This window comes from Tachysurus fulvidraco, chromosome 7 (assembly GCF_022655615.1).
Source record: "Tachysurus fulvidraco isolate hzauxx_2018 chromosome 7, HZAU_PFXX_2.0, whole genome shotgun sequence".
Lineage (NCBI taxonomy): Eukaryota > Metazoa > Chordata > Actinopteri > Siluriformes > Bagridae > Tachysurus > Tachysurus fulvidraco.
Window position 1 is genome coordinate 4,535,394 of NC_062524.1, and position 22,500 is coordinate 4,557,893.

Consider the following 22,500-nt stretch of genomic DNA (forward strand, 5'->3'; position numbering starts at 1 on the left):
TTTAATCGGTCGTGTACAGCGATCGATTCATGTTGCCATGGTAACGTTACATGACGAGGCATTAAAAACCCAAAGCTTCGGTACGAACGTTCTCTGCGGTGGAGCGACACGGGATCTGTCTGAGGTTTTATTTTATTATTTTATTTTATTTATGCTGCCACAAACAGTATTATAATACAACAGTATTGCGGACACCAAGATGAAAACAAAACAAAACACAATAAAGAAATGAGAGAAATTGCATCAGAAAACGGTTAGTAAATTATTTCCTGTGCAACATGATCAGTTCACATCAGCATTAGAGTACTAGCCAAAAATAAATCATTCGTACGTGACGTGACATACGGCTAAATACGGTGACCCATACTCAGAATTCTTTCTCTGTGTTTAACCCATCCGAAGTGCTCACACACAGCAGTGAACACACACACACACCGTGAACACACACCCGGAGCAGTGGGCAGCCATTTATGCTGCGGTGACCGGTGGAGCAGTTGGGGGGGTTCGGTGCCTTGCTTAAGGGCACCTCAGTCATGGCTGGCCCGAGACTCGAACCCACAACCTTAGGGTTAGGAGTCAAACTCTTTAACCATTAGGCCACGACTTCCCCCAAATACTTAGACAACCTATTATTATTATTATTATTATTATTATTATTATTATTATTATTATTATTATTATTATTATTATTATTATTATTATTATTATTATTATTATTATTATTATTATTATTATTATTATTATTATAGTTTTTGGGCTAAATGATTTGTTATCTGCTTTTTAATCACCAGAGGTGAAGCCTTGGCTCAAATTTCAAAATCATGTTCGCTTTGCTTGTATCCGCATGCCGCTGCATTCCTATCGGTCACTCTCAAGAACGACAAGCAGTTGTGGCTCTAAAGAAAGGGAGCGTGACACGTCACGTAAGGAGTGTTTGGTTAAGGTGTAAACATTCTACAAGTCCATTCGGTTTAGCATTGCACACTAAAAGCAGGGTTTGCGTCCTTGTGGAATTGTTCATCTAAGATCCTGATGTGATCCAAGCTCATGCCATGAAGACAGACATTTCTTTTTGGTCCCGTGCCTCAGGCGTCGCCGCTTCTTCGCTGTCCTTGATTCTTCTCGTTTGGAATGTGGCAGCAAATGTCTGGGCTGTCGTATCCTTTCACCAAGAGCAGAAATACTTCTCCATGGGATTGTTTTTATTTTTAATACTCAGTTCCTCGATGCTGCTGCAGGCCTTCAGCTGGCTCTGGTACACGGAATCCTCTGAAAAAATGGACAGCGATAATGAAGTGAAGCTTATCAATGTGCTACATGTCTTGCAGCTTGGAGTCTTCTACAGGTTGGTGACTAGTTTGGTTGCCAGACCTGTTAATCCTGTGCTAAATCCGTTCCGTTTTTTACTCCCATTTTATCTTCTTTCTTTCTTTCTGACAGTGAGGAATGTTTGTAGTCTGTAGCTAGCTAACTTTATACTCTGTCTATAAAAGCGCTAATGTGGTTTGTCGCATGGCTTATTTTTATCTCAAACCTGTCTAACATGCTAATCTCCTTCCTGCTGGACTATGGGTTAGAACATGGCTGAACTTGAATATCTCTTCTGCAACATACTGTATAAAAGGAAATGCGTTGCTTGTAATCAGCTACAGGGCTCTCAAGTTTTGAAGACAGGCAAGTGTGACATCTCCAACCGCCCCGCAAAAACAAAAAAAACAATAATGGGGGGAGTTGTGTTTGATATGAGAGAGAGAGAGAGAGAGAGAGAGAGAGAGAGATTATGACTGGTGTTTATTGTACCCTTTTATCATTTGTAATGTTGCTCCCATTTAAAACAATTCAGCACGAGCCCAGACATCTTTAGGGTCATGATTGAGGACAATGTCCCGTCCAGAGACAAGCTGTTTCGTGTTGAGGTTTTGTTCAAACCGACCATCGAAAATACCCTCTCTAATGAATGTTTATTTTTTCCATTGGTTGTTGTGTTAAATCTTACCCAGATACAATAATGCTATTTTCTGATTGGCTATTGTGTAGCCTCTTTTTTTTGATTGGCTGATAAGTGTCAGGCTCGACTAAGAACTCCAGGGGAGACACGCTTGGTTCCTGCCCGGCTTCCATAGAGACAGTGGTGCGGACAGATACATTTTGGGCGTTGCGGCATATTAAATATATGATAAATAGTCAAAAAGTTGTTCTGCGTGAACATGACGATGTGTGGCTGGGAGAGCGTGACAGGGAAGACCGAAATGAGTGACTGTCACTCTCAATGCGTGACACTTGAGAGCCCTGAGGTTGTGTAGCCAATCAAAAAAGAGGCTACACAATAGCCAATCAGAAAATAGCACTATTGTATCTGGGTAAGATTTAACGCAACAACCATTGGAAAAAATAAACATTCATTAGAGAGAGTATTTTCGATGGTCGGTTTGAACAAAACCTCAACACGAAACAGCTTGTCTCTGGACGGGACATTGTCCTCAATGACGTAAGTCAGTCCTTCGGGCCAACATTCGCAGTTCTCTGTTAGAGCATTTTTAGAACAATATTATAGAAAAAGGGTCTATAAAAAGTTTAGTAAATAGTTTAGAAATGCTTATAATACTAAACAGTGTAACATTCCTGTTATTCTTTTTAAATTTGGACATTATTTCCTCCAGAATTCGCTCCTCTTCCAATTCACCTGCCATCCATTAGCCAGGTCTAAACTTATCATACAGCAGCTATAACATGAGGAGGCTGAAGTTTAACACATGGTTCCTACCTCTACATCTATACTGCTGCTCATGCTGCACAACCATGTAGCATCTCTGGCGTTCAGCCCTTGCTTTCGCATACATGAGCTCACAGAATTATGACATGTGATTGACAGGAGAGAGAGAATAAGCCCCTCCTCCCAGATAGCTTGGCCAACTCATGCTGTAGAGCACGTTGTTTATTTTTAATGCATTAATTAAATGATTCTTTTGCTTATTCTGTAGATGTTTCCGTATGTTGGAACTCTCAGTCATAAGCTTTAAACAGAAGGACGCTTTCCCATCCGGCGATGCCGAGACTCTAAGTTACGATCTCAGCACTCTCGGCCTGTTCAAAGCGTTCTCCGAAAGCGCTCCACAGATCGTACTAATGATGACCAACATCATCCAGGTACAGGACCTTCAGCTCTTTACAGGTCTGAACAATAATGTTTATTTTACAATCTACTCTTTACAGGTATCGATGCTGAATAATACTATTAATAATATGAACGAAATTTTTTTCAGTCATCAAAATCATCAGCTCTCTTTCCTCCCTCTCTTTCACCGTGTTGTCCTACCACCGCAGCATGTGTACGTTCCTCGCTGACAAATGTAAGATGGGATGGTCTTCTTCTGTCCTCTACTTCCTGTGGAACTTGTGCCTGATTGGCCCGCGTGTAGTGAGCGTGTCGCTCTTCGCATCAGAACTGCCCTGCTACATCGCCGCTCACTTCCTGTCCCTGTGGACGTTGCTGGTCCTCTGGGCCTGGTGGCAGAAGACAGACTTCATGGAGAGTAAAGCTGGAGAATGGCTGTACCGAGCCACTGTAGGCATCATCTGGTACTTCAGCTGGTTTAATGTTGTGAGTAGAAGCAACAGACACAAAGCAGTCATCTATCACGTGGTCATGGGGATGGACACCATGCTGCTGTTAGGATTATGGTGGTGGAAGAGATCTGTGGAATCGGCTCGTCTTTGTCCACTACCTATTAATCCGTACCTGATAATCGCCTTGTTAGTGACCATCTACGTTATAGGAGTCCTACTGAAACTGGTTTATTACTGGAAATTTCATCCTAAACATGCAGATTTTCACATAAATAAGAAAGATAAGATGTTACAGGAGCAGTGTTATGAAACGGTGGACACAAGAGAAGAGAAGCCTGATAACGAACCCGGATTAATCCTCACGACTGCACCGCTGAGTCAAAGAACCGCAACTGGCATCCAGAAGAGGATGAGAAACATGGCTGAGAATTTCTACTGCTAGAAACCCGACTGAGAAATGACCTGAGGAACTCAAAGCACATCACAACTATCTGCTAATGTACACATGATGTACTATAGATGTAGCTCCAGGGTCCTCTTTTCAATCCTGGGCTTGGGGTCCACTCTGTGTGAAGCTTCACATGTTCTCCATCAGTGTTTCCTCAGTGTTTGCTGGTTGTATCCCATCCACCAGGAACTGGCTTGGAGTTTTACTTAGATTGAATCCAAGTTCCAGGAAGTGTGTGGAAGTGAAGTCAGACTGTCTCAACGACTGTCTCAGCAGGTCATCACACACATGACACCTTAAGAGTCTCATGTCCTAATTGTGAAACATCACGCCGCTCAGCTCTGACCACAGAGCCACTTAGAGCTCAGATGATCTGCTTATTTATGTGGAACTCTAATAATAATAATATTAAGAATGAATTTTTTTATAACAGTTTATAATATTTATGTTTCTGTTTCTTTAATAAAAATAAACTAAATATTAAGTACAGGCCCTTGTCTCCAAGTTTTTGCTATAGTTTTGAGTTTAAAAGATGAACATGATAAGATAAGATAAGATAAGATAAGATAAGATAAGATAAGATAAGATATACCTTTATATCATGAGATGATAGATCAAAATTTCAGAATTCGTGTCCTGATATTTACAGCTGGGGGGGGCACGGTGGCTTAGTGGTTAGCACGTTCGCCTCACACCTCCAGGGTTGGGGGTTCGATTCCCGCCTCCGCCTTGTGTGTGCGGAGTTTGCATGTTCTCCCCGTGCCTCTGGGTTTCCTCCGGGTACTCCGGTTTCCTCCCCCGGTCCAAAGACATGCATGGTAGGTTGATTGGCATCTCTGGAAAATTGTCCGTAGTGTGTGAGTGTGTGAGTGAATGAGTGTGTGTGTGTGCCCTGTGATGGGTTGGCACTCCGTCCAGGGTGTATCCTGCCTCGATGCCCAATGACACCTGAGATAGGCACAGGCTCCCCGTGACCCGAGAATGAATGAATATTTACATCTAGACGCGTTCAACAGTTTAGAACATGGCACCTTTAATGTTAGATCAACCAACAATGAGCTGAGCAAAAGTATTGGAACAAATGGCCTTAAAGTAAATAACACTTACTTTTTGGTTGCGTATCTTTTGCTTGTCGTAACCGCGTCTGTCCTGTGATCCACTGACATCACTAAACTGTCACATTCTTCTTTTATTTTGCTAATTTGCCAATCTTTTACTGCAGCTTCTTTCAGATTTTGTTGTGTTTTGTGGTGTCAAGCTTCGATCTCCTCTTAGGCACAAATATCAAGGGATCGAACCCTGAAATGTTGTTTCATCATTTGATCTCAAACTCAGATGTTTTGATTGTAAATCAAAAAGGAAGAAAGCCAAAACTAGTCATAGCTGCAATGGTCTCACAGAACCAGGAGTCTGCCACAGGACACTTCGTGTACAGGGCACAGGACACCGTCTATGTGGTACCAACCACTACAGGGCACAATCACACACACTAATCACCCTATAACACATGTCTCTGGACTGGGCAAGGAAACTCCTGAAGCACAGGGAGAACATGCAAACCCCTCATACACAAAGGACAGAGGAATTGAACCATCAACCGCTCGAGGCAAATGTGCTCACCACTAAGCCCCGTTCACAGAAATATTTGCTCCGACTTGTTCCCTTTTTCTTTACCCTCAGTATGCACATACCTCGCTCGGGCATGGGCCGGGCCTGTGAAGGTAAACTAAAGATTACTTAAAAATGTAAATAAAACATGTGGGCATTTTAGAATGTGTTTATTATATTATTTTCTGCTTGTTAAAGAGTGTTAAATGTGCGTCGGTTCTATTCCCATAAAACGTTCTTAACTCTCTGGCCGGAAATCTCAAATCAGACAAAACTAAGAGATGGAAAGGTCTCTCTCTCTCTCTCTCTCTCTCTCTCTCTCTCTCTCTCTCTCTCTCTCTCTCTCTCTCTCTCTCTCTCTCTCTCGCTCTCTCTCACCACCCCCACCCCCTTTCTCTCTCTCCCACTACAAAGCAAACCTGTAATTCTGATATGCTCAGAAACCAGAAACCACCCCAGCTCATGCCATGGAGGTGGAAGGTTCTTTTTGTTTAGCTTTCTCAGGCGTTGTCAGTTCTTTCCTGTCTCTGATTTTTTTCCTCCTGGACGTAGTGCTGGACCTGTGGGCCGTCGAGTGCCTTTATGAAAAAGAAAAATACTTCTCCATAGGATTGTTGATATTCTTTCTGCTCGGTTCTTCGGTTCTGATGCAGATCTTTAGCTGGATCTGGTACTCTGATCCCGACAAAACTGCTCCAGAGACCAAAGTAGAGAGTTTCATTAGGAGACACAATTTACTAGGTCTGGTTCATATCTTCCAGCTCGGAGTCTTACTCAGGTTTGTGCTTTTGTTTTATTTCATATAGTTGAGATACATCAGTACAAGTGAAAATAAATGAAGGAGAAAAACTAATGCACCCAAAGCTCAGTTTTCCGAAAGGTTACAGTTTGAGCCCGAATTGTATCTCTATAGTTCTGATCGCTAGACAGAGTCACAAAAGTCCAACCAATAGGGTGCTGAGTTTATGGATAGGTTACACGTAGGTGTGAATGAGTGTGCACGTTATGCCTAATGCCCTGGGATTTCTTTTCCATCCGAAGGATTGCAGCCGTTATCGAGATCTCGATTTGCAGATTTAAACGACGAGACCTTTGTCCGACGACGAACCTCATACACATAAAACACAACCTCAAAATGCTGTTACTGTTTGAGGCGTTCTCTGAAAACGTGCCACAGCTTGTCCTGTTGACGCCGTTCATCGTGGAGATGCAGGAGATTCAGGTCTTCACAGGTGAGAGCAAAAAAAAAGAAAAAAACCCCAAACATTTTCTTATTCACTTGATTGTTATACAATATTATTTTATCCCCTAGTCCTTAAAATCACCAGCCTCTCCTACACCGTGTTGTCTTACCATCGCAAAATGCGTGAGTTCCTCGCTGACAAACATAAGATGGGATGGTCTTCCTCTGTCTTCTACTTCCTGTGGAACTCGTTCCTGATTGGCCCGCGTGTAGTGAGCGTGACCCTCTTCGCATCAGAACTGCCCTGCTACATCGCCGCTCACTTCCTGTCCCTGTGGACGTTGCTGGTCCTCTGGGCCTGGTGGCAGAAGACAGACTTCATGGACAGTAAAGCTGGAGAATGGCTGTACCGAGCCACTGTAGGCATCATCTGGTACTTCAGCTGGTTTAAAGTTATGGTTAAAAAAAATAAAGTAGCACCTGGAAGCACCAAACACAAAGCAGTCATCTATCACGTGGTCATGGGGATGGACACCATGCTGCTGTTAGCATTATGGTGGTGGAAGAGATCTGTGGAATCGGCTCGTCTTTGTCCACTACCTATTGATCCCAACCTGCTTATCACCTTGTTAGTGACCATCTACATTATAGGAGTCCTACTGAAACTGGTTTATTACTGGAAATTTCATCCTAAACATGCAGATTTACACATAAATAAGAACGATCTGAAGTTGCAGATGAAATCAGAGGGTGATGCAGAACATCATGATGTTGTAGAGACAGACTCGAGGGAGATCCCTGATCCTGAACCTTAAAGGTGGGGTCTCCGATGTTTGAAAGCCAATGTTGACATATAAAATCCCCAAAACAAACACGCCCCTAACCCAAACGGGTCCCACCCCTGTATCGATAGCTCCGCCCACACATACATACGTAACCCAGACGACTAACGGAAAGAAACGTGTCTTTATCATAGCTGAAGGGAAGAACGATACGATTGTAGATAAACAAACAAGCAAAAATGCCACACAAGCATAATCATGTAAAGGACAAAGGCATATATTAGTTCTGTGTAACAAAGCGAAACCAACGTTACTCACCTATCGAGAAGGAAAAAAGCGCCTCGGCGTCTTAAGTAAAGTCGGCCACATATTCACAGGTCGGAGTTTCCCGAGTCAATAACTCCTGAGCTAAACGCTGTTACTACACAAAACGCGGTTGTAGCTGCCTCTCTACATTACTACGATAGAAAAGAGGTGTTATTTGTGTAGTAACAGCGTTTAGCTCAGGAGTTATTGACTCAGGAAACTCCAACCTGTGAATATGTGGCCAACTTCCTGCTCCTTCAGTTCTCTCCAGCGCTGGAAAGCTGATCCTATATTAACACGTCCTACTTCTTGTCCTTATCGTAAGTTTTTCTTCTCTTTCTTTCTTTGTTTTGATCCTCCATGTCGATGTTAAAACCGCTTTCTGCTAATTTCACACATGCGCACTGAACGCTCTTGAACGCACTGCCCGTATCGACAAGCCCCGCCCCTTTCTGCTCATTGGCTACACGTTTGTTTTTATTTTTGTTTTTGTTTTTTTTTATTATTCGGCCCGACTCAGTTTTCTGAAGCATTTTTTTTTAAAAATCGGAGACCCTGCCTTTAAACATAACCTAAATTACATCTAAACTACAAGTTCAGGAAACTATACATAAGTGATCTAATGTTTAAATCTATACTTCAGACTGTATTGCTGTTTAAAGTCGTGTAGTGTATGTAGTGTATGTAGTGTACAGTATGTAGTGTTAATGCATGTTTATATTCATTTTCTCTCACAGGAATGTGTGAAATGTGTGAAATGACGTCTTCCCTCAAATATTAGTCACATTAGTCACATTAACCATCTGTGTTTACACTCTTATGAATCATTGGTCATGAACTTTACACACCGGTTTGTGTTGCAACAAAGGGCGGGACTTACAAGTTAAAATAAGTCTTTGCTTTCATTTCACACTCCAAAGCAAAGCTGCACTCGGTGTCTCAGAAACCGTCCCAGCTCGTACCATGGAGGAAGGATTTCCTTTTCAATCGACAATCCCAGATGTCGCCATTTCGTTCCTATCTCTGATCTTTTTCCTCCTGGATCTTGCGCTGGACCTATGGGCCGTCATAGAGCTTTATAACGAAGGGAGATACATCTCCATGGGACTGTTGATATTTCTTCTGGTCGGTGCTTCGATTCTAATGCAGATCTTCAGCTGGATCTGGTACTCTGATCCCATCAAAACTGCTCCAGAGACCAAAGGGAAGAGATTTAACAGTAGATGTTTACTGGCCTGGGTGCACATCTTCCAGCTCGGACTCTTCATCAGGTTTGCGCTTTTATTGTTCTGCTATAAAACTAAGTTAAATGATTGGCAGGGATTTTTCAAGCCTGATCAAACAGAACTACAGACACACTTACTTTTTTATTTGATCAGTTCACAGAAGGCTACATGAGACTATACATATACTATAAAGCTCTTGATGTCAATCATGAACGTGGTGTGGTGTGTTATTATGAGCTACCAGAAGGAACTATACCTGGTTTGAATGAGAATTTAAATCTCCCAGTTTTCCTACATTTTTTCCAGACAGTGATATCTTTGTAAGTGACATATTTCTAATTAGTCAGGACGAGTTTTGGTTCAGTCACTTGATCGTTTCTCAGCTTTGGACCTTTGGACCCAAATAGCTGTGGACGAGTCAGTGTGTTAATATTTACTGACCTTGTATAGTTTGTTGTATCTGATGTGGTCCAGTGTAAAAAAAAAAAGCCACACTCTTAATAGGCCTTGCCATATAATTTATAATAAATATAGTTTACACCATAAGGCAAAAGTTTGTGCACCCCTTGACCGTTACAGCTTTATGATTTTTCTGTTACAATCAGTTCCTGCTCTTCTCTTCTCCTTTTCTCTTCTCTTCTTCTTTTCTCATCTAGTCTCTGAAACTTTCTACTAGATGTTAGAGCATGGCTGTGTGGATCTGTGCTCATTCATTCATACACATACGCTTTGTCATGCTGGAACAGTGTTTGGGAATTTTAGGGAAATTTAAAGCTTCAGCAAACAAAGACATTCTAGATGATCATGTACTTCCATGTGAGTTTAAGAAAGAGGCACATGAGGGTGTGATGGTCAAGTGTTCACGTACCTTTGGCCATATAGATTTGTTTTGCCATTTAATTATTATTATTATTATTATTATTATTATTATTATTATTATTATTTTGTAAAAAAATATTTTATTATTTCCTTGTCTCACCTGAAGGTTTGCAGAGTTAATCATGACCACAATTCGCGGTTATAAACAGCGTGACCGTTTCAAGAAGGGGGTCACGGTTTACCTGAACCACGATCTCAGCATGCTACGTCTGTTCGAGGCATTCTCTGAAAATGCTCCACAGCTCGTGTTCATGATAGCGCTCACTGTGGAGATGGACGACCTGCAGCTCTTTACAGGTCAGAAAAAAAAAAAAAATATGTCAACGTGTCGGACCTTTTGGCTTGGATTTTGAATCGGATGGTCAATGTTCTCCTTTTCTTTATTTTCAGTTGCTAAGATCGTCGGTTCTCTTTCCTCCCTCTCCTTCACCATGTTGTCTTACCATCGCAGTATGCGTGAGTTCATCCCTGATAAGCTTAAGATGGGATGGTCTTCTTCGGTCCTCTACTTCCTGTGGAACTTGTTCCTGATTGGCCCGCGTGTGGTGAGCATGTCGCTCTTTGCCTCGGAACTGCCCTGCTACATCGCCGCTCACTTCCTGTCCCTGTGGACGCTGCTGGTCCTCTGGGCCTGGTGGCAGAAGACAGACTTCATGGACAGTAGAGCTGGAGAATGGCTGTACCGAGCCACTGTAGGCATCATCTGGTACTTCAGCTGGTTTAACATTGTGAGCGGAAGCACCAGACACAAAGCAGTCATCTATCACGTGGTCATGGGGATGAACACCATGTTGCTGTTAGGATTATGGTGGTGGAAGAGATCTGTGGAATCGGCTCGTCTTAGTCCACTATCTATTGATCCCTACCTGATAATCGCCTTGTTAGTGACCATCTACGTTACAGGAATCCTACTGAAACTGGTTTATTACTGGAAATTACACCCCAATAAACCAGTTTTAAAGATAAGCGTGGCTGCAGAAGACAAGAACCCAGTTCTGGAACCTCAGGGACCAATAATGAGAGCAGCACATATGGATATCGAGTTAGACTCGGTCGGGACACCAGAATCTTCACCTTCATCCACTGTTACACCTCCGACACAGAGGAATCTCACAGGCATCCACAAAAGAATGAAAATCATGGCTGAGAATTTCTACAACTAATCTGGAGATTAGGATTTTTATTTATTTACATAATGTATATATCCTGTAAATAGACGATATGCCAAAGTTCCTGCATGTACACTGTATGTTCTAGCACTAAGTTATATTTTATTACAGTTCATAAACGGGTCCGTGTTCTTTCCATATACCGCCTTGTTTTTTTAATCGGTCGTGTACAGCGATCGATTCATGTTGCCATGGTAACGTTACATGACGAGGCATTAAAACGTTCTCTGCGGTGGAGCGACACGGGATGTTTGAGGTTTTATTATATTTATGCTGCCACAAATAGTATTATAATACACAGGGGGAAAAAACTTGTCCAGGCCAAAAAAACAGTATTGCGGTCACCAAGATGAAAACAAAACGAAACACAATAGAGAAATGAGAGAGATTGCATCAGAATACAGTTAGTAAACTATTTCCTATGCAACATGATCAGTTCTCATCAGCATTAGAATACTAGCCAAAAAAAAAAATCATTCATACTCACACAACCTAGTATTATTATTATTACAGAGTTTTTGGGCTAAATGATTTGTCGTAGCTGCTTTTTAATCACCAGAGGTGAAGCCTTGGCTCAAATTTCATTACACACTGCTCACAAAGAAAACAAAGAAAACAGGAGACAAAATAGATCAAATAAAAAGCAGCATGACAGAGTAATGAATCGGAGATGATCACAGCTGCTACATAGAAACAAACAAAAAAAAAGAACATTTTCAGGCCTAACGTTCGCTCGTGAGCCACTTTTCCGATTCATAAACCGTGAATCTGTTTTAGTTTCCTTGATTGTCCGTGCAGTTTAAGTCTCAAAGTGATCAAGAACACGAAGGAAAACTGTGACGAAAAAAAAAAGCGCCAAACATTCATTGCTAACGATGTTAATTACAGGTGAACTAGCAACAGCGTAGATGTAGAGATTACGGGGTAATGACAACGGCGCGAGAACGAGTGAGCTTCAGAATCCGGTAAAACTTGTATATTAGTTGAATAGAGTGCGCGCGCGAGAGAGAGAGGGAGATCATTTACTCAAACATTTGCAGTATCACAGCAAGGACGATAAACTGTAAGGTTTAGAGTTAAAAGGCACGATATAAATAAGTACAGGAAAAAAAAAGAACATTCGTAATTCAGTGGAAGCTGCTGTGTGAATACGAGTCGTCCTTCCTCATCAGGCTCAGCACTGTAATGTCGAATCTCACAACATCCACAATTCCCTCCTCCTCTTCCTCCTCTTCCTTCAGATCACTGACGGGAAACATATACAGTCTTCTGTTCCTTCTCCCAAAATGTCTGGTTTTTTTTTTGTTTTTTTTTTACAAAGTGGATACAAACGAATGAAGCAGTCAGATAAGGTTGGGCGATATATTTATGCAGTGACGTCGTTATAGAAAATCCCACAACACGAGTAAGGAGGACGTCGTGAGTACATTTAGAACACTGAGAAGATCGACGGCGTGGACTTAAATATTTCAGTGTGGTGATGAACCCGGGGTCTCGGAAAGACGACGTTAAAGTGTAAAAATGCCGAGTGTGACGTTAATGTCCGTCGGCCTCGTCTAACAAAAACAACACTCGAATCTCTTCTGAGAAAAACAGCTCTTTTGCTTGAAATGTAATAACACACACACACACACACACACACACACACACACACACACACACACACACACAAACACAAACACAAACACACACACACAAACACACACACACAAGCATCGGATTCTGGATTCTAATTGGTCAGAAAGCGTTGACTCTTCTACATCAGCCGGTTGCGCTTTTTTTCTCCCTTTCTGTGGAGACGTTTCTTCAACGTTGTTTACATAATTTGTCCGAGTTCGTCTTCAGATCCAGGAAATGGAAAAAAAATAAGATAAAAAATAAAATAAGTAAATGAGAGGAAACGTCTGCTGCTAGAACACCAGTGGTAACAGGAACCGACTTGTGCACGTAACTAGAATCGGATAAAAACAGTACGCTGGGGTGCGTCGTAATAAATAAAACGGTATTTAACTGACAGAATTGTTGTTATTAGAAAACACTTATCAGGACAGTAAGAGTTCATTTCTGCCTCACTTTCTACATGGCTGTAATCACACAAACTACACAAATCTACTTCTACGCCATCTCCATCGCAGACCTAACTTGAATTTGCATTACTATATTCACAACTGATCATCAGTGGCCCAAAAAGCACCGTCAGGCTTTAATGACGGAGTACTGAGGGTTTTATTGATGATGAGATGGATAAAGCGCTGCAGTTTTCCTTTAACGGCCTGCCATTAAAAAAAAACACTGAAAGCTAAAATCGGTTTCTGGTCTGCGTCTAATCGGCAGGGTTTGAGACTGAAGATCTGATTCCACACGACGCGGGGAAAAGGCAAACGCACTCAAGTTCCGCGTGAACACGGATAATGAGAGAAAATAAAAAAAAAACGAAAGAGAAGATTGTCGTCGACGGATATATGATGCGTTCTCGTTACAGTGAGGTGAACGGTTTCTTTCTTCTCCCCGTCAGGGAGGACTAAGGGACAGAGAGAGATGAAATACCTGCTCTGAGAACAGAAATGTATAAATCGTGTGTTTGAATCGAAGTCGACTTGCAGAGACGTCTTACTTGAAAAATGGACACGTGTCGCATCGCTAATGCACTTTGAATAGGATGTATATATATACACACACACACACATATATATATATATAAAATAAAAAAAAGTCAGAGAAACAAATCCGCTGTTCCGTTGCCACGTGCAGGCTCTGCCGTCAGTCCGGTCCTCTAGAAGTGCAAAACAGAAAAACGTCCACCTTCAGTACAAATAAAAATAAAAAAAATAATAAAAAAAAATCCAAAATCTTATGCCAGTGCAGAGTTTTGGTCTTCCTTTGGTGAATCCAGTTTGAACAGAAATGGTTAGAAACACGCAGTGCTTTTGGGCCGGCAGTACGACGGTCAGGTTCAGGAGATTCCTCCTCACCGTCCTCGTGTATATGTGAAGATACTACCGCAGTGCCAGGATCATGCCCTGGGTTTTAGCTGCCTTAAAGGTAGTGGAAGGGTTCCATGCAGGCTCAAACTCTTCTTCTGTTCTCCCAGCTTCGTCAGGTGTCCTTAACATGGTGGGTGTGTGTGTGAGAGAGAAAAAAGAGAGAGAGAGAGAGAGAGAGAGAGAGAGAGAGAGAGAGAGCCTGGGTATGTGATCTATAAGAAGTCCAGCTCCAGAGCTTGGTGTAGAGCCACCAGGTCACCGTGAGCAGAGATCCGCCAGAACGGCATGTTGTGCTGAAAACACACACACACACACACACACACACACACACACACACACACACACACACACACACGTTTATTATACTTAGCAAATAGTTTTAATTCAGTTTCCTTTTATTTATTTAACTTACTGCTGCATGTTTACTATAATGTGTACTGTATTTTGTGTCTCTCTTAAGGATCAACAAGATACATCATCCAACCACTTCTCCATCCATCCTCCCCAACCACCCCTCCATCCATCCTCCCCAACCACCCCTCCATCCATCCTCCCCAAAAAAACACCCGCCCCATCCACCTCTCCATCCACCCCTCCATCCACCCTCCCCAAAAAAACCACCCGCTTCTCCGACCCTTCATCACCTCCGTAATATTTCGCCTGACCTGTTTAGCTGCGAACTCCTCCTCTCGGCCGTCTCCTATAACCACGTAGGTCACTTTCTTTCCGAAACGTGACACGATGCGCTCGAAGCAGCTTTCCTTTCCTGTCGATCGACACAAACGGTTAACGTCCTATAACAAGCCGAACAGTAAATGACGTCTCCTAATAATAAGGAGTGAGGACGCTGACGCTTACCGATCTTGGTGGCGCTGTAGATGTTGTCGATGGGGAAAATGTCCCCGAGGCCGTACAGGAGCACTTTAGCCAGGGCAGGAACCAGCTGAGTTGTGGTGACCAGAACATTCATACATTTGCCCCTGCAATCAAACACAAGCCGTGATTCTTCAGACTCTACGCCGTGGTCATTACACAACAGGTATACGGTCACCATCCTGACCTGGACTGGATCAGTAGGAGGGATTTGATGGCGGTGCTGAGCCAGCTGTCCGTCACAGCCTCGATGTCACTGCGCACACGCAGCAGCAGCTCCCTCTTCAGGGGACTCAGCAGAGCTGCACAGACCGAACAAACAGATGTAATCATTAAGAGATGACATTTATATGTATATTATTTACTCAACATTTCAGACTAACCTGACCAGTCAGCCGGTTCAGCCGAAAGCTTACCTCCCACATTCCCTTTGTAGCCGTTGTAGATCTCTTTAAGGCGCCGGTAACGAAAGGCCAGCTTGCGCATCCAGTCCACTCCGCCTTGTACTGCTGGATTCGAGCTTTGCCCTCCTGCCCCACTCGTTCCATTGAACCCGTCGTTCGCAAAGTTATAATTGCTGGAGGAGGAGGAGAACGTTGATGAAGATTAGGAGGAGGAGGAGGAGCCAAACCTACAGATGTACTTTAATCCGTCAAAACGTAAAGAAAAGCTGAGTCCCGTGATACCTCAGATCTTGTCCGTTGTCATCGGAGGAAACGTCTTCCACGTGGACTTGATCACACTCCTAAACGCAAACGGATCACAGATGTCATATATATCCGACAGACCTGGAGGAAGCAGAGATTTAACGTAAAGCGTTAAGGCAGCTCACCTCCAGATCATTGAAGAACAGATGTGTGTCTGCGAGCTCAAAGATCAGTTCCTCCATCTGCAGACCCAGATTGAGCACCGTGGCAGGATCCTGAAGGACGAGAACGCAAAAGCCAAAGACATAACAGATGAACCAACAGTATTTTAACCACAGATGGAAGAACACTGTAGTGTGTTTGAAATATTGTGTGACCCTTTGTGTGTGTGTGTATGTGTGTGCACGTGTGTGTGTGTGTATGTGTGTATGCGCGTGTATGTCTGTGTGTATGTGTGCGCGTGTGCATTTGCGTGAGTGTGTGTGTGCGCGCGTGTGTATGTGTGTGTGTGCGTGTATGTGTGTGTGCGTGTATGTGTGTGTGCGTGTATGTGTGTGTGTGTCTGTGTGTGTGCATGTGTGTGTGTGCATGTGTGTGTGTGCATGTGTGTGTGTGCATGTGTGTGTGTGCGTATATGTATATGTGTGTGCATGTGTGTGCGTGTGCGCGCGCATGTGTGCGTGTGCGCGCGCATGTGTGCGTGTGCGCGCGCATGTGTGTGTGCGCGCGCATGTGTGTGTGCGCGTGCATGTGTGTGTGCGCACGCATGTGTGTGTGCGCACGCATGTGTGTGTGCGTGTGCAGTACCTTGCCGAACTTCTGTGCAAATGACCCAGTGAGAAGCGAGTGAAAAATGATGATGGTTTCATCCAGGTCCCATAAGAAGATTCGCTGAGAAGGACAAGAAGGTTGATGTTAGACCGAAGCACAGATTTTCCCACTAGTGTTTTTTTTAAAGCTGGTTTATGACACTACGTCGTCTCTACCTCCAGGTCGTTGTCTGTAGACTGGCCGCTGTCTGATTTCTTTCCTTTGCCTTTGGCTTTAGGCGGAGCGTTTCTGCGGGCTGCCTCGTCCTGAGCCACGCCTGTGGGGGCGGTCACGCCGGCCGGAGACGCAGCTAAAGAGAGAATGAGACACAGAAAGAGAGAGAGGCAGAAATAAATAAGCCACGAAGAGTGTGAGAGCTTCTGCTATACAAGATTAAACTATTAACCAATCAGAATGGAGCATTCGACAGCACCGCGGTGAAAGACGAGTACAGTAAGTCTGTAACATCTTAGAACGTCGACGTCACTTCATGCTAACGATGGATGAATAACCAGAGAAGGCTCTGCTTGTGTGTGATGGATGTGAGGTACCTGTGGAGCTGGACAGCCCTGTGGAGGCACTAGTCTCAGTCTTCACGGGCGTGTAAGGTGGCACCGAGACGTCGTCTCCGTCTGCGTCGCTGCTTGGGGGAGCGGGTGGGAGGTAACTGTTGGGAGGGACGTAATACTGGGAGAACTGGTTCTGTCCCAGTGAGTTATAGCTGGAGAAATCCTGCAAGTTAGAAAGGACAATAAGTATGCGATCATCATCACGACGTTTGGAGATTCTATTTAAAAGCAACTTCGGCCGAAGCTCACTTGATGTGTGGCGGCGGCTGTGGTGACGGCGGGGGCTGTGGGGATGTTGGAGTACACGCTGGACGTAGTGAAGCAGGAACCTGAAGTGTTTATATAGAGTTTTAGAAAAGCAAATGAGACAGCGAAAGGATCAGAAGAGAACAAAGTAAAAAAAGATGGAAAGAAAAATGAAAAGATGAATGAAAATGCTGGGCGAGGACACATCTGGCTGTGCACTAAACTCTGTCTGAGACCGAAGCAAATCAAACTTACTTCATTATCCTGACTTTATTTATAGATATACTTATTGTTAATAAAATCTTAGTTCTTTAATTAAAATGCTGCATTTGTGCCTGTGTTTAGTCATTATTCTTTTTTTTTTTTGGAAAGCATTTTAATAACGACATTAATTTGGTTAGTGTGTGTGTGTGTGTGTGTGTGTGTGGGGGGGGGTGTAAACTCTGCGGCAGGGAAAGTGGAGTTACGGTGAAGTCGGGGGCCGACTGGACCTCGAGGTTTTTGGGGAGGCTGATGAGTTCCAGATGTTGTGCATGCTTTATGAGACACTTTAATGCATGCTTTAAGCATGTGATTTATGACAGAATTGTACGTCTCGTTTGAGATGAGCAGCCTTACATTTTAAAGGTCATTATCCGAAAGCAAGTTTTTAACGTTGGCTATAATTTCATGTCCTTCCAGGTGAGGCATCTCTCCCCTTGCGATCAGATATAACGCTCTGGTACAAAATGCTCAGATACTTCGCTTGTGTTTTCAGCTACTATGTGTTCGGGACTTCAGAGAGACTGCAAAACATTGTAATGAACTCCTAGTTCTTTCCTTTGCATATATACAGTAACACATGTGACTGCTTACAGAACAATGCACGAGAAGCTTAGCGTTTGTTGGAAGTGCACAGGGAAGACGAGAGTGAGTGAGTGAGTGAGTGACGGAAGGAGGGAGGGAGGAAAGGAGCCGCCTTGCCTTGGCTGGGATATGAGTAGTGGGTCTGGCACGGCTGAGTTGGAGTATAAGCTGTGCTGAAGCTGAGAAACGGCATCTGGCCAGCGGCGGACACGTCCTGCAGCCTGGGCTCGCTCTTAATGCCCGGCCACATGGCACCTACGGCCGCGCGGGAGCGGGTGGAGACATGGAGCAAAGGAGGACACACATACACAAGAAAGAGAATGCAGAGACAGAGAGTGAGATGAAGCGGACGTGAGTGGAAATGTGAATGCCAATGAAAGCTGCGTGTGCAGTGACTGGCGCTTTAAATGACAGCAGTGATAGCATGAGTGGTGAAGTGCTATGAGGTAATGCTCCGGGCTGGGACAGACCAAATGGAGGCAGGCCGTAGGTTTGACCCGTCTGGCTAAAGGTGCTGTATGCTGCTGACTGACCCAGAGAAGAAAACGCCACCTGGCTGTCGTATTCAGTAACTGCAGGGCTATGATAAACACACACACACACACACAGAGAGAGAGAGAGAGAGAGAGTCATGTAGGGAAGTAAATTATTATATAATGTTGATCCTAACAATTGGTGTCTAACAAGAGTCTTTATTGTTAAAGTTTACTACATGATTTCCTGCTACCAGGGTGGGGTTTGCTCTTTACCCTTCCATAGTTAGTTCTCATGGTTCTGTGCTTTGATTTTTTGATTTTTATTTTTTTGCCCCCAAAAATTTCTATCAATTTCTATCCCGAGTGTGAAAGTGAAAAAGAACTCTGGGAAATAAAGAAGGTGTGGCTTCTGTACCGGGCAGCTCTGATGAAGAATGCGTGGCCTGTGTGCTTATCAGTTCCTATCAGCTTTAATCAGGTGGACTGAATGCAGCTTGGTTTGCCTCCCATCAAAGATTACACTGTTTTCTTTGTATATTACAATCAGACTCCATCTCACTGGACTGGCCCATAGATTACATATCGAGATCCCACACGTGAGGTCACAATGTAAAAAAAAAAAAAAAAAAAAAAAAAAAAAGAAGCAGCCATGGGCAACATCGTAAATGAAATGACAGCTCTTACTTGTTTCCTTGGTAGATCTGTGAGGTAAATTCAGTATCTGTGAGTTCTTTACATGTCTCCACTAAAACAAAACATACACAAAGATTTCTTTAATACCATCATTTTCCTCTACACTGGACTAGACATGGACTGGATATTGTTGTAGTAATAATAATAATAATAATAATAATAATAATACCACCTTTAGTATACGAGCGGTCTGAGTCACAGCCTGATATGTGTGGATTTGAACGTTCTTGATCCTCTGGAACTAATAATTGAAAAGAAGACACAGAATCAGTGATGGAGTTGATGTTACCTTGAGCTCCAGGTAGTAGTAGGAGTGAAGTTAACAACAGGATGAAGTGTACAGACCACTATCTAGGTGAGAAGCTGATGATGGAGCATAAGTGGTGACTTCGGCGCCTAAAACATCTGGTCTGTTGTCATGAGCAGCTTCGGCTCTATCAGAGCAACAAATCTTAGATGGGCGAGATTACGGAAATGTCCGAATAGAAAACTATACATGATATGTAGAAATTACCTTGTGTCTTCTTCCTTACTGGCTTCTGGGTCGTGCCTGGCTTTCTTTGCCTGTTCAGTCAAATGGACACAGTTGTGTTCAGACGTTTCTCATGTCATATTCGGTATTCGTGATCTCAGTTACTACTGCATGTAGAAGCGTGTGTATAAATAAAGCTTTTTAATGGTGGACTGACCGGGAGCTCCGGTGCCTCCTGTGGCTCCTCCATGATGGTGCGTGCGTGAGGACGGCACTTTGTGTCCTGACGCGTCTGCTAGATCACACTCTGCTGCTGCTCCTGGACCTATGCAGGCCCTGAACCACACACATACACACATTTTTATACACACACACACACACACACACACACACACACACACACACACACACACACACACACACACACAGTAAACTCAATGCTGTACTTCTGTAATAATAGGTCACTGAGATGCCTGTTAAATCAGTAAATCTAGTATCTCTCTCACACACACACATACACACATTTTTATACACACACACACACACAAACTCATTGCTGTAATCCTGACACTGTTATGGAGAGCAATAGGAAGATCAGCCTTGTGTGTGTGTGTGTGTGTGTGTGTGTGTGTGTGTGTGTGTGAGAGAGAGATACTAGATTTACTGATTTAACAGGGTGCATTTCAGTGACCGATTGGTCATTTATCTTGTTTCTTGCTCTAATGAATAATGGGAAATCCCTGGAAATGTTCCGGCATGTGTCTGAGTCACACTTGTGACAGCATAACCTCACCACACACCTCTTAACTATCCAAGATTTACCATCATTGCTTCGATCTGTTTAGCCTTTTAAACGAGTCACAACACATTATGACTGGATAATAAGACAAGTCAGCAAAACCGATTTAATCTTCTGTACTCTTCGGTCATTTAAACAGTTTGATAAGCTGATCGTTTGGAGCTTCCATGGAGTTTAAAAACTCCACAACATTACACGTCACAACTGTAACTCATTCAGAACACCCGGGTGCTTTCTTTGAGACAGCACGAGTCAGTGTCGTTCGGGTAAGACAGTGTTCCTGTACCGCAGTAGATCTGACACACCGACATTCAACTCAGCATCATGAAATCAGACAACATGAGGGATTTATAAACAGTAAATGGTGTTTATGTACACGTCTGAGAGTCTCCTTTAAACCTAGATTAAGGAATAGATCCTCACATCCCATCACTAACCCTTCACACTAGAATAAATACAGCCTCACAGCTCCTCCCTAAATGTTTTGCCTGGAGCAGGTTTGTTATGATTACTATTATTATTTTGGGGCCTAACCCTTACCACCACTGCAGGATAAATTACTGAGATAAAAGAGTCAGGGTGAAGACGGTTCTATCCTTTACCTAAAAGTTAAATTTGATAGTCGTCAGGCTGCGTGTTTAGATCAAGGACAATTGACTTTAAGCTGAAGGTGAAGCTCAATCCATCTGCCACAGAGAGATATTTAAAGCCGCGTCCTAAACGGCACCGTATTTAAAACAAAGTGCACTAGAAAAGGGCGTAGAGGCCGTTGTGCGAGTGCACTATATTATTCACTCTGTAGGTAGCACACAGCTATTTGGGACGCGTCCCTGTGTTATGCGTCTAACTTCTCATTTAAAGCACTAAAGCGCCTTTTTTTTGTTAAAGATCAGATAGCTAACTTGTCTCGGACATTTTTTTTTACCACGAGCACCGTTTTGACACGACAATAAGTGATTAAAATCCCTGAATTTATGTTAAAAGCAAAAATGCACAAAAGCTAAAGCTAACGGTAATAGCAAGCCGTGTTGTGGGAACAAAGCAGAACCTAACTGTGTGTATGTATTTATATATGTTAATATATTTAGTTAAATGATCTTTTAAAAGAAAAATAATTTCAACTAAATTTACAGACGGACTTAGCATTTTTTTTTACTTAAGACAATAATGCTAGTGAGTTAGCCAGTTAGCCACGTCGTTAGCTTAGCATGTATTATTTAGCTTAGCTATCCGGATAGTTACCCGATGACCTTAAAATACCAGCAACATTCAGCTATATAAATCTGTATTTATACATAGAGAATAAATAAATCCTTACCACCATACTAGTGGCTCAAGTCGAGAAGTTAGCTAAGCTAAGCTACGCTAAATATCCTCCGGGCTGAAATTTTACACTATAGTAAAGCGCTTGGGTTGTTAGGGACAACTATTTGGCAGGAAGTGCAGAATCCGCATGCGCAATAACGAGGGTATAGCGTCCGGTTATTACTGTTTTACAACAGTAAATATTTTAATTTAATATTCTTCTTCTTCTTCTTCTTCTTCTTCTTCTTCTTCTTTTTATTATTATTATTATTATTATTATTATTATTATTATTATTATTATTATTAGTAGTAGTAGTAATCATCATCATCATCATCATCATCTTCATTTTCTTCTTCTTTTTTTATTTTTTATTAATATTAGAAGTAATCCTCATCATCATCATCATCATCATCATCATCATCATCATCGTCACCTTCTTCTTCTTTTTCTTCTTCTTCTTCTTCTTATTTTTATTAATATTATATCATCATCATCATCATTATTATTATTAAAAATCATCATCATCATCATCATCATCATCATCATCATCATCATCACCTTCTTTTTATTATTATTATTATAAGTAATCATCATCATCATCATCATCATCA

General features: G+C 42.6%; 4 protein-coding genes across 7 annotated transcripts; 3 read left to right on the forward strand and 1 right to left on the reverse strand.

Annotated features, from left to right (window-relative positions):
* Positions 1 to 704: 704 nt before the first annotated feature.
* On the forward strand, positions 705 to 4,474 carry LOC113662780 (XK-related protein 8-like). Its single transcript, XM_027177877.2, has 3 exons — positions 705 to 1,345; positions 2,982 to 3,172; positions 3,264 to 4,474. Exons 1-3 carry the CDS (start codon positions 1,053 to 1,055, stop codon positions 4,007 to 4,009), a joined length of 1,230 nt encoding a protein of 409 aa, XP_027033678.2. The 5' UTR covers positions 705 to 1,052; the 3' UTR covers positions 4,010 to 4,474.
* A 1,361-nt stretch (positions 4,475 to 5,835) lies between these two features.
* LOC113662781 (XK-related protein 8-like) lies at positions 5,836 to 7,730 on the forward strand. Its single transcript, XM_027177878.2, has 3 exons — positions 5,836 to 6,401; positions 6,665 to 6,855; positions 6,936 to 7,730. The coding sequence occupies exons 1-3, from the start codon at positions 6,091 to 6,093 to the stop codon at positions 7,619 to 7,621; spliced, it is 1,188 nt and encodes a 395-aa protein (XP_027033679.1). The 5' UTR covers positions 5,836 to 6,090; the 3' UTR covers positions 7,622 to 7,730.
* A 945-nt stretch (positions 7,731 to 8,675) lies between these two features.
* Positions 8,676 to 11,411, forward strand: LOC113662778 (XK-related protein 8-like). Its single transcript, XM_027177874.2, has 3 exons — positions 8,676 to 9,165; positions 10,106 to 10,296; positions 10,390 to 11,411. Exons 1-3 carry the CDS (start codon positions 8,858 to 8,860, stop codon positions 11,160 to 11,162), a joined length of 1,272 nt encoding a protein of 423 aa, XP_027033675.2. The 5' UTR covers positions 8,676 to 8,857; the 3' UTR covers positions 11,163 to 11,411.
* On the reverse strand, positions 11,144 to 22,055 carry eya3 (EYA transcriptional coactivator and phosphatase 3). 4 transcript variants are annotated; one of them, XM_027177871.2, is made up of 19 exons: positions 21,902 to 22,055; positions 20,002 to 20,120; positions 19,827 to 19,876; positions 19,658 to 19,746; positions 19,485 to 19,553; positions 19,304 to 19,364; positions 18,677 to 18,723; positions 18,261 to 18,398; positions 17,301 to 17,380; positions 17,034 to 17,214; positions 16,659 to 16,792; positions 16,480 to 16,563; positions 15,858 to 15,947; positions 15,712 to 15,770; positions 15,442 to 15,602; positions 15,213 to 15,327; positions 15,011 to 15,132; positions 14,818 to 14,918; positions 11,144 to 14,445 (listed from the first exon to the last, which is right to left on the reverse strand). In XM_027177871.2, exons 2-19 carry the CDS (start codon positions 20,032 to 20,034, stop codon positions 14,365 to 14,367), a joined length of 1,695 nt encoding a protein of 564 aa, XP_027033672.1. In that variant the 5' UTR covers positions 20,035 to 20,120; positions 21,902 to 22,055; the 3' UTR covers positions 11,144 to 14,364. The 4 variants fall into 4 exon arrangements, with proteins under 4 accessions (XP_027033672.1, XP_027033671.1, XP_027033674.1 ...); XM_027177870.2 differs by having other exon boundaries at positions 18,614 to 18,723; XM_027177873.2 differs by lacking the exon at positions 18,261 to 18,398.
* Positions 22,056 to 22,500: the final 445 nt, after the last annotated feature.

What these genes read in the sequence shown, in the direction of transcription:
- LOC113662781 (XM_027177878.2), top strand. Translation starts at nt 6,091, where the DNA reads ATGGAGGTGGAAGGTTCTTTTTGTTTAGCTTTCTCAGGCGTTGTCAGT. An exon ending in CAGCTCGGAGTCTTACTCAG is followed by an intron (nt 6,402 to 6,664) that starts GTTTGTGCTTTT and finishes TTCCATCCGAAG; the next exon opens with GATTGCAGCCGTTATCGAGA. An exon ending in GGAGATTCAGGTCTTCACAG is followed by an intron (nt 6,856 to 6,935) that starts GTGAGAGCAAAA and finishes TTTATCCCCTAG; the next exon opens with TCCTTAAAATCACCAGCCTC.
- LOC113662780 (XM_027177877.2), top strand. Translation starts at nt 1,053, where the DNA reads ATGAAGACAGACATTTCTTTTTGGTCCCGTGCCTCAGGCGTCGCCGCT. An exon ending in CAGCTTGGAGTCTTCTACAG is followed by an intron (nt 1,346 to 2,981) that starts GTTGGTGACTAG and finishes CTTATTCTGTAG; the next exon opens with ATGTTTCCGTATGTTGGAAC. An exon ending in GGACCTTCAGCTCTTTACAG is followed by an intron (nt 3,173 to 3,263) that starts GTCTGAACAATA and finishes AATTTTTTTCAG; the next exon opens with TCATCAAAATCATCAGCTCT.
- eya3 (XM_027177870.2), bottom strand. Translation starts at nt 20,034, where the DNA reads ATGGAGGAGCCACAGGAGGCACCGGAGCTCCCG. An exon ending in AGCTTCTCACCTAGATAGTG is followed by an intron (nt 19,554 to 19,657) that starts GTCTGTACACTT and finishes TTCAATTATTAG; the next exon opens with TTCCAGAGGATCAAGAACGT. An exon ending in CTACAGACAACGACCTGGAG is followed by an intron (nt 16,564 to 16,658) that starts GTAGAGACGACG and finishes TGTCCTTCTCAG; the next exon opens with CGAATCTTCTTATGGGACCT.
- LOC113662778 (XM_027177874.2), top strand. Translation starts at nt 8,858, where the DNA reads ATGGAGGAAGGATTTCCTTTTCAATCGACAATCCCAGATGTCGCCATT. An exon ending in CAGCTCGGACTCTTCATCAG is followed by an intron (nt 9,166 to 10,105) that starts GTTTGCGCTTTT and finishes TCTCACCTGAAG; the next exon opens with GTTTGCAGAGTTAATCATGA. An exon ending in CGACCTGCAGCTCTTTACAG is followed by an intron (nt 10,297 to 10,389) that starts GTCAGAAAAAAA and finishes CTTTATTTTCAG; the next exon opens with TTGCTAAGATCGTCGGTTCT.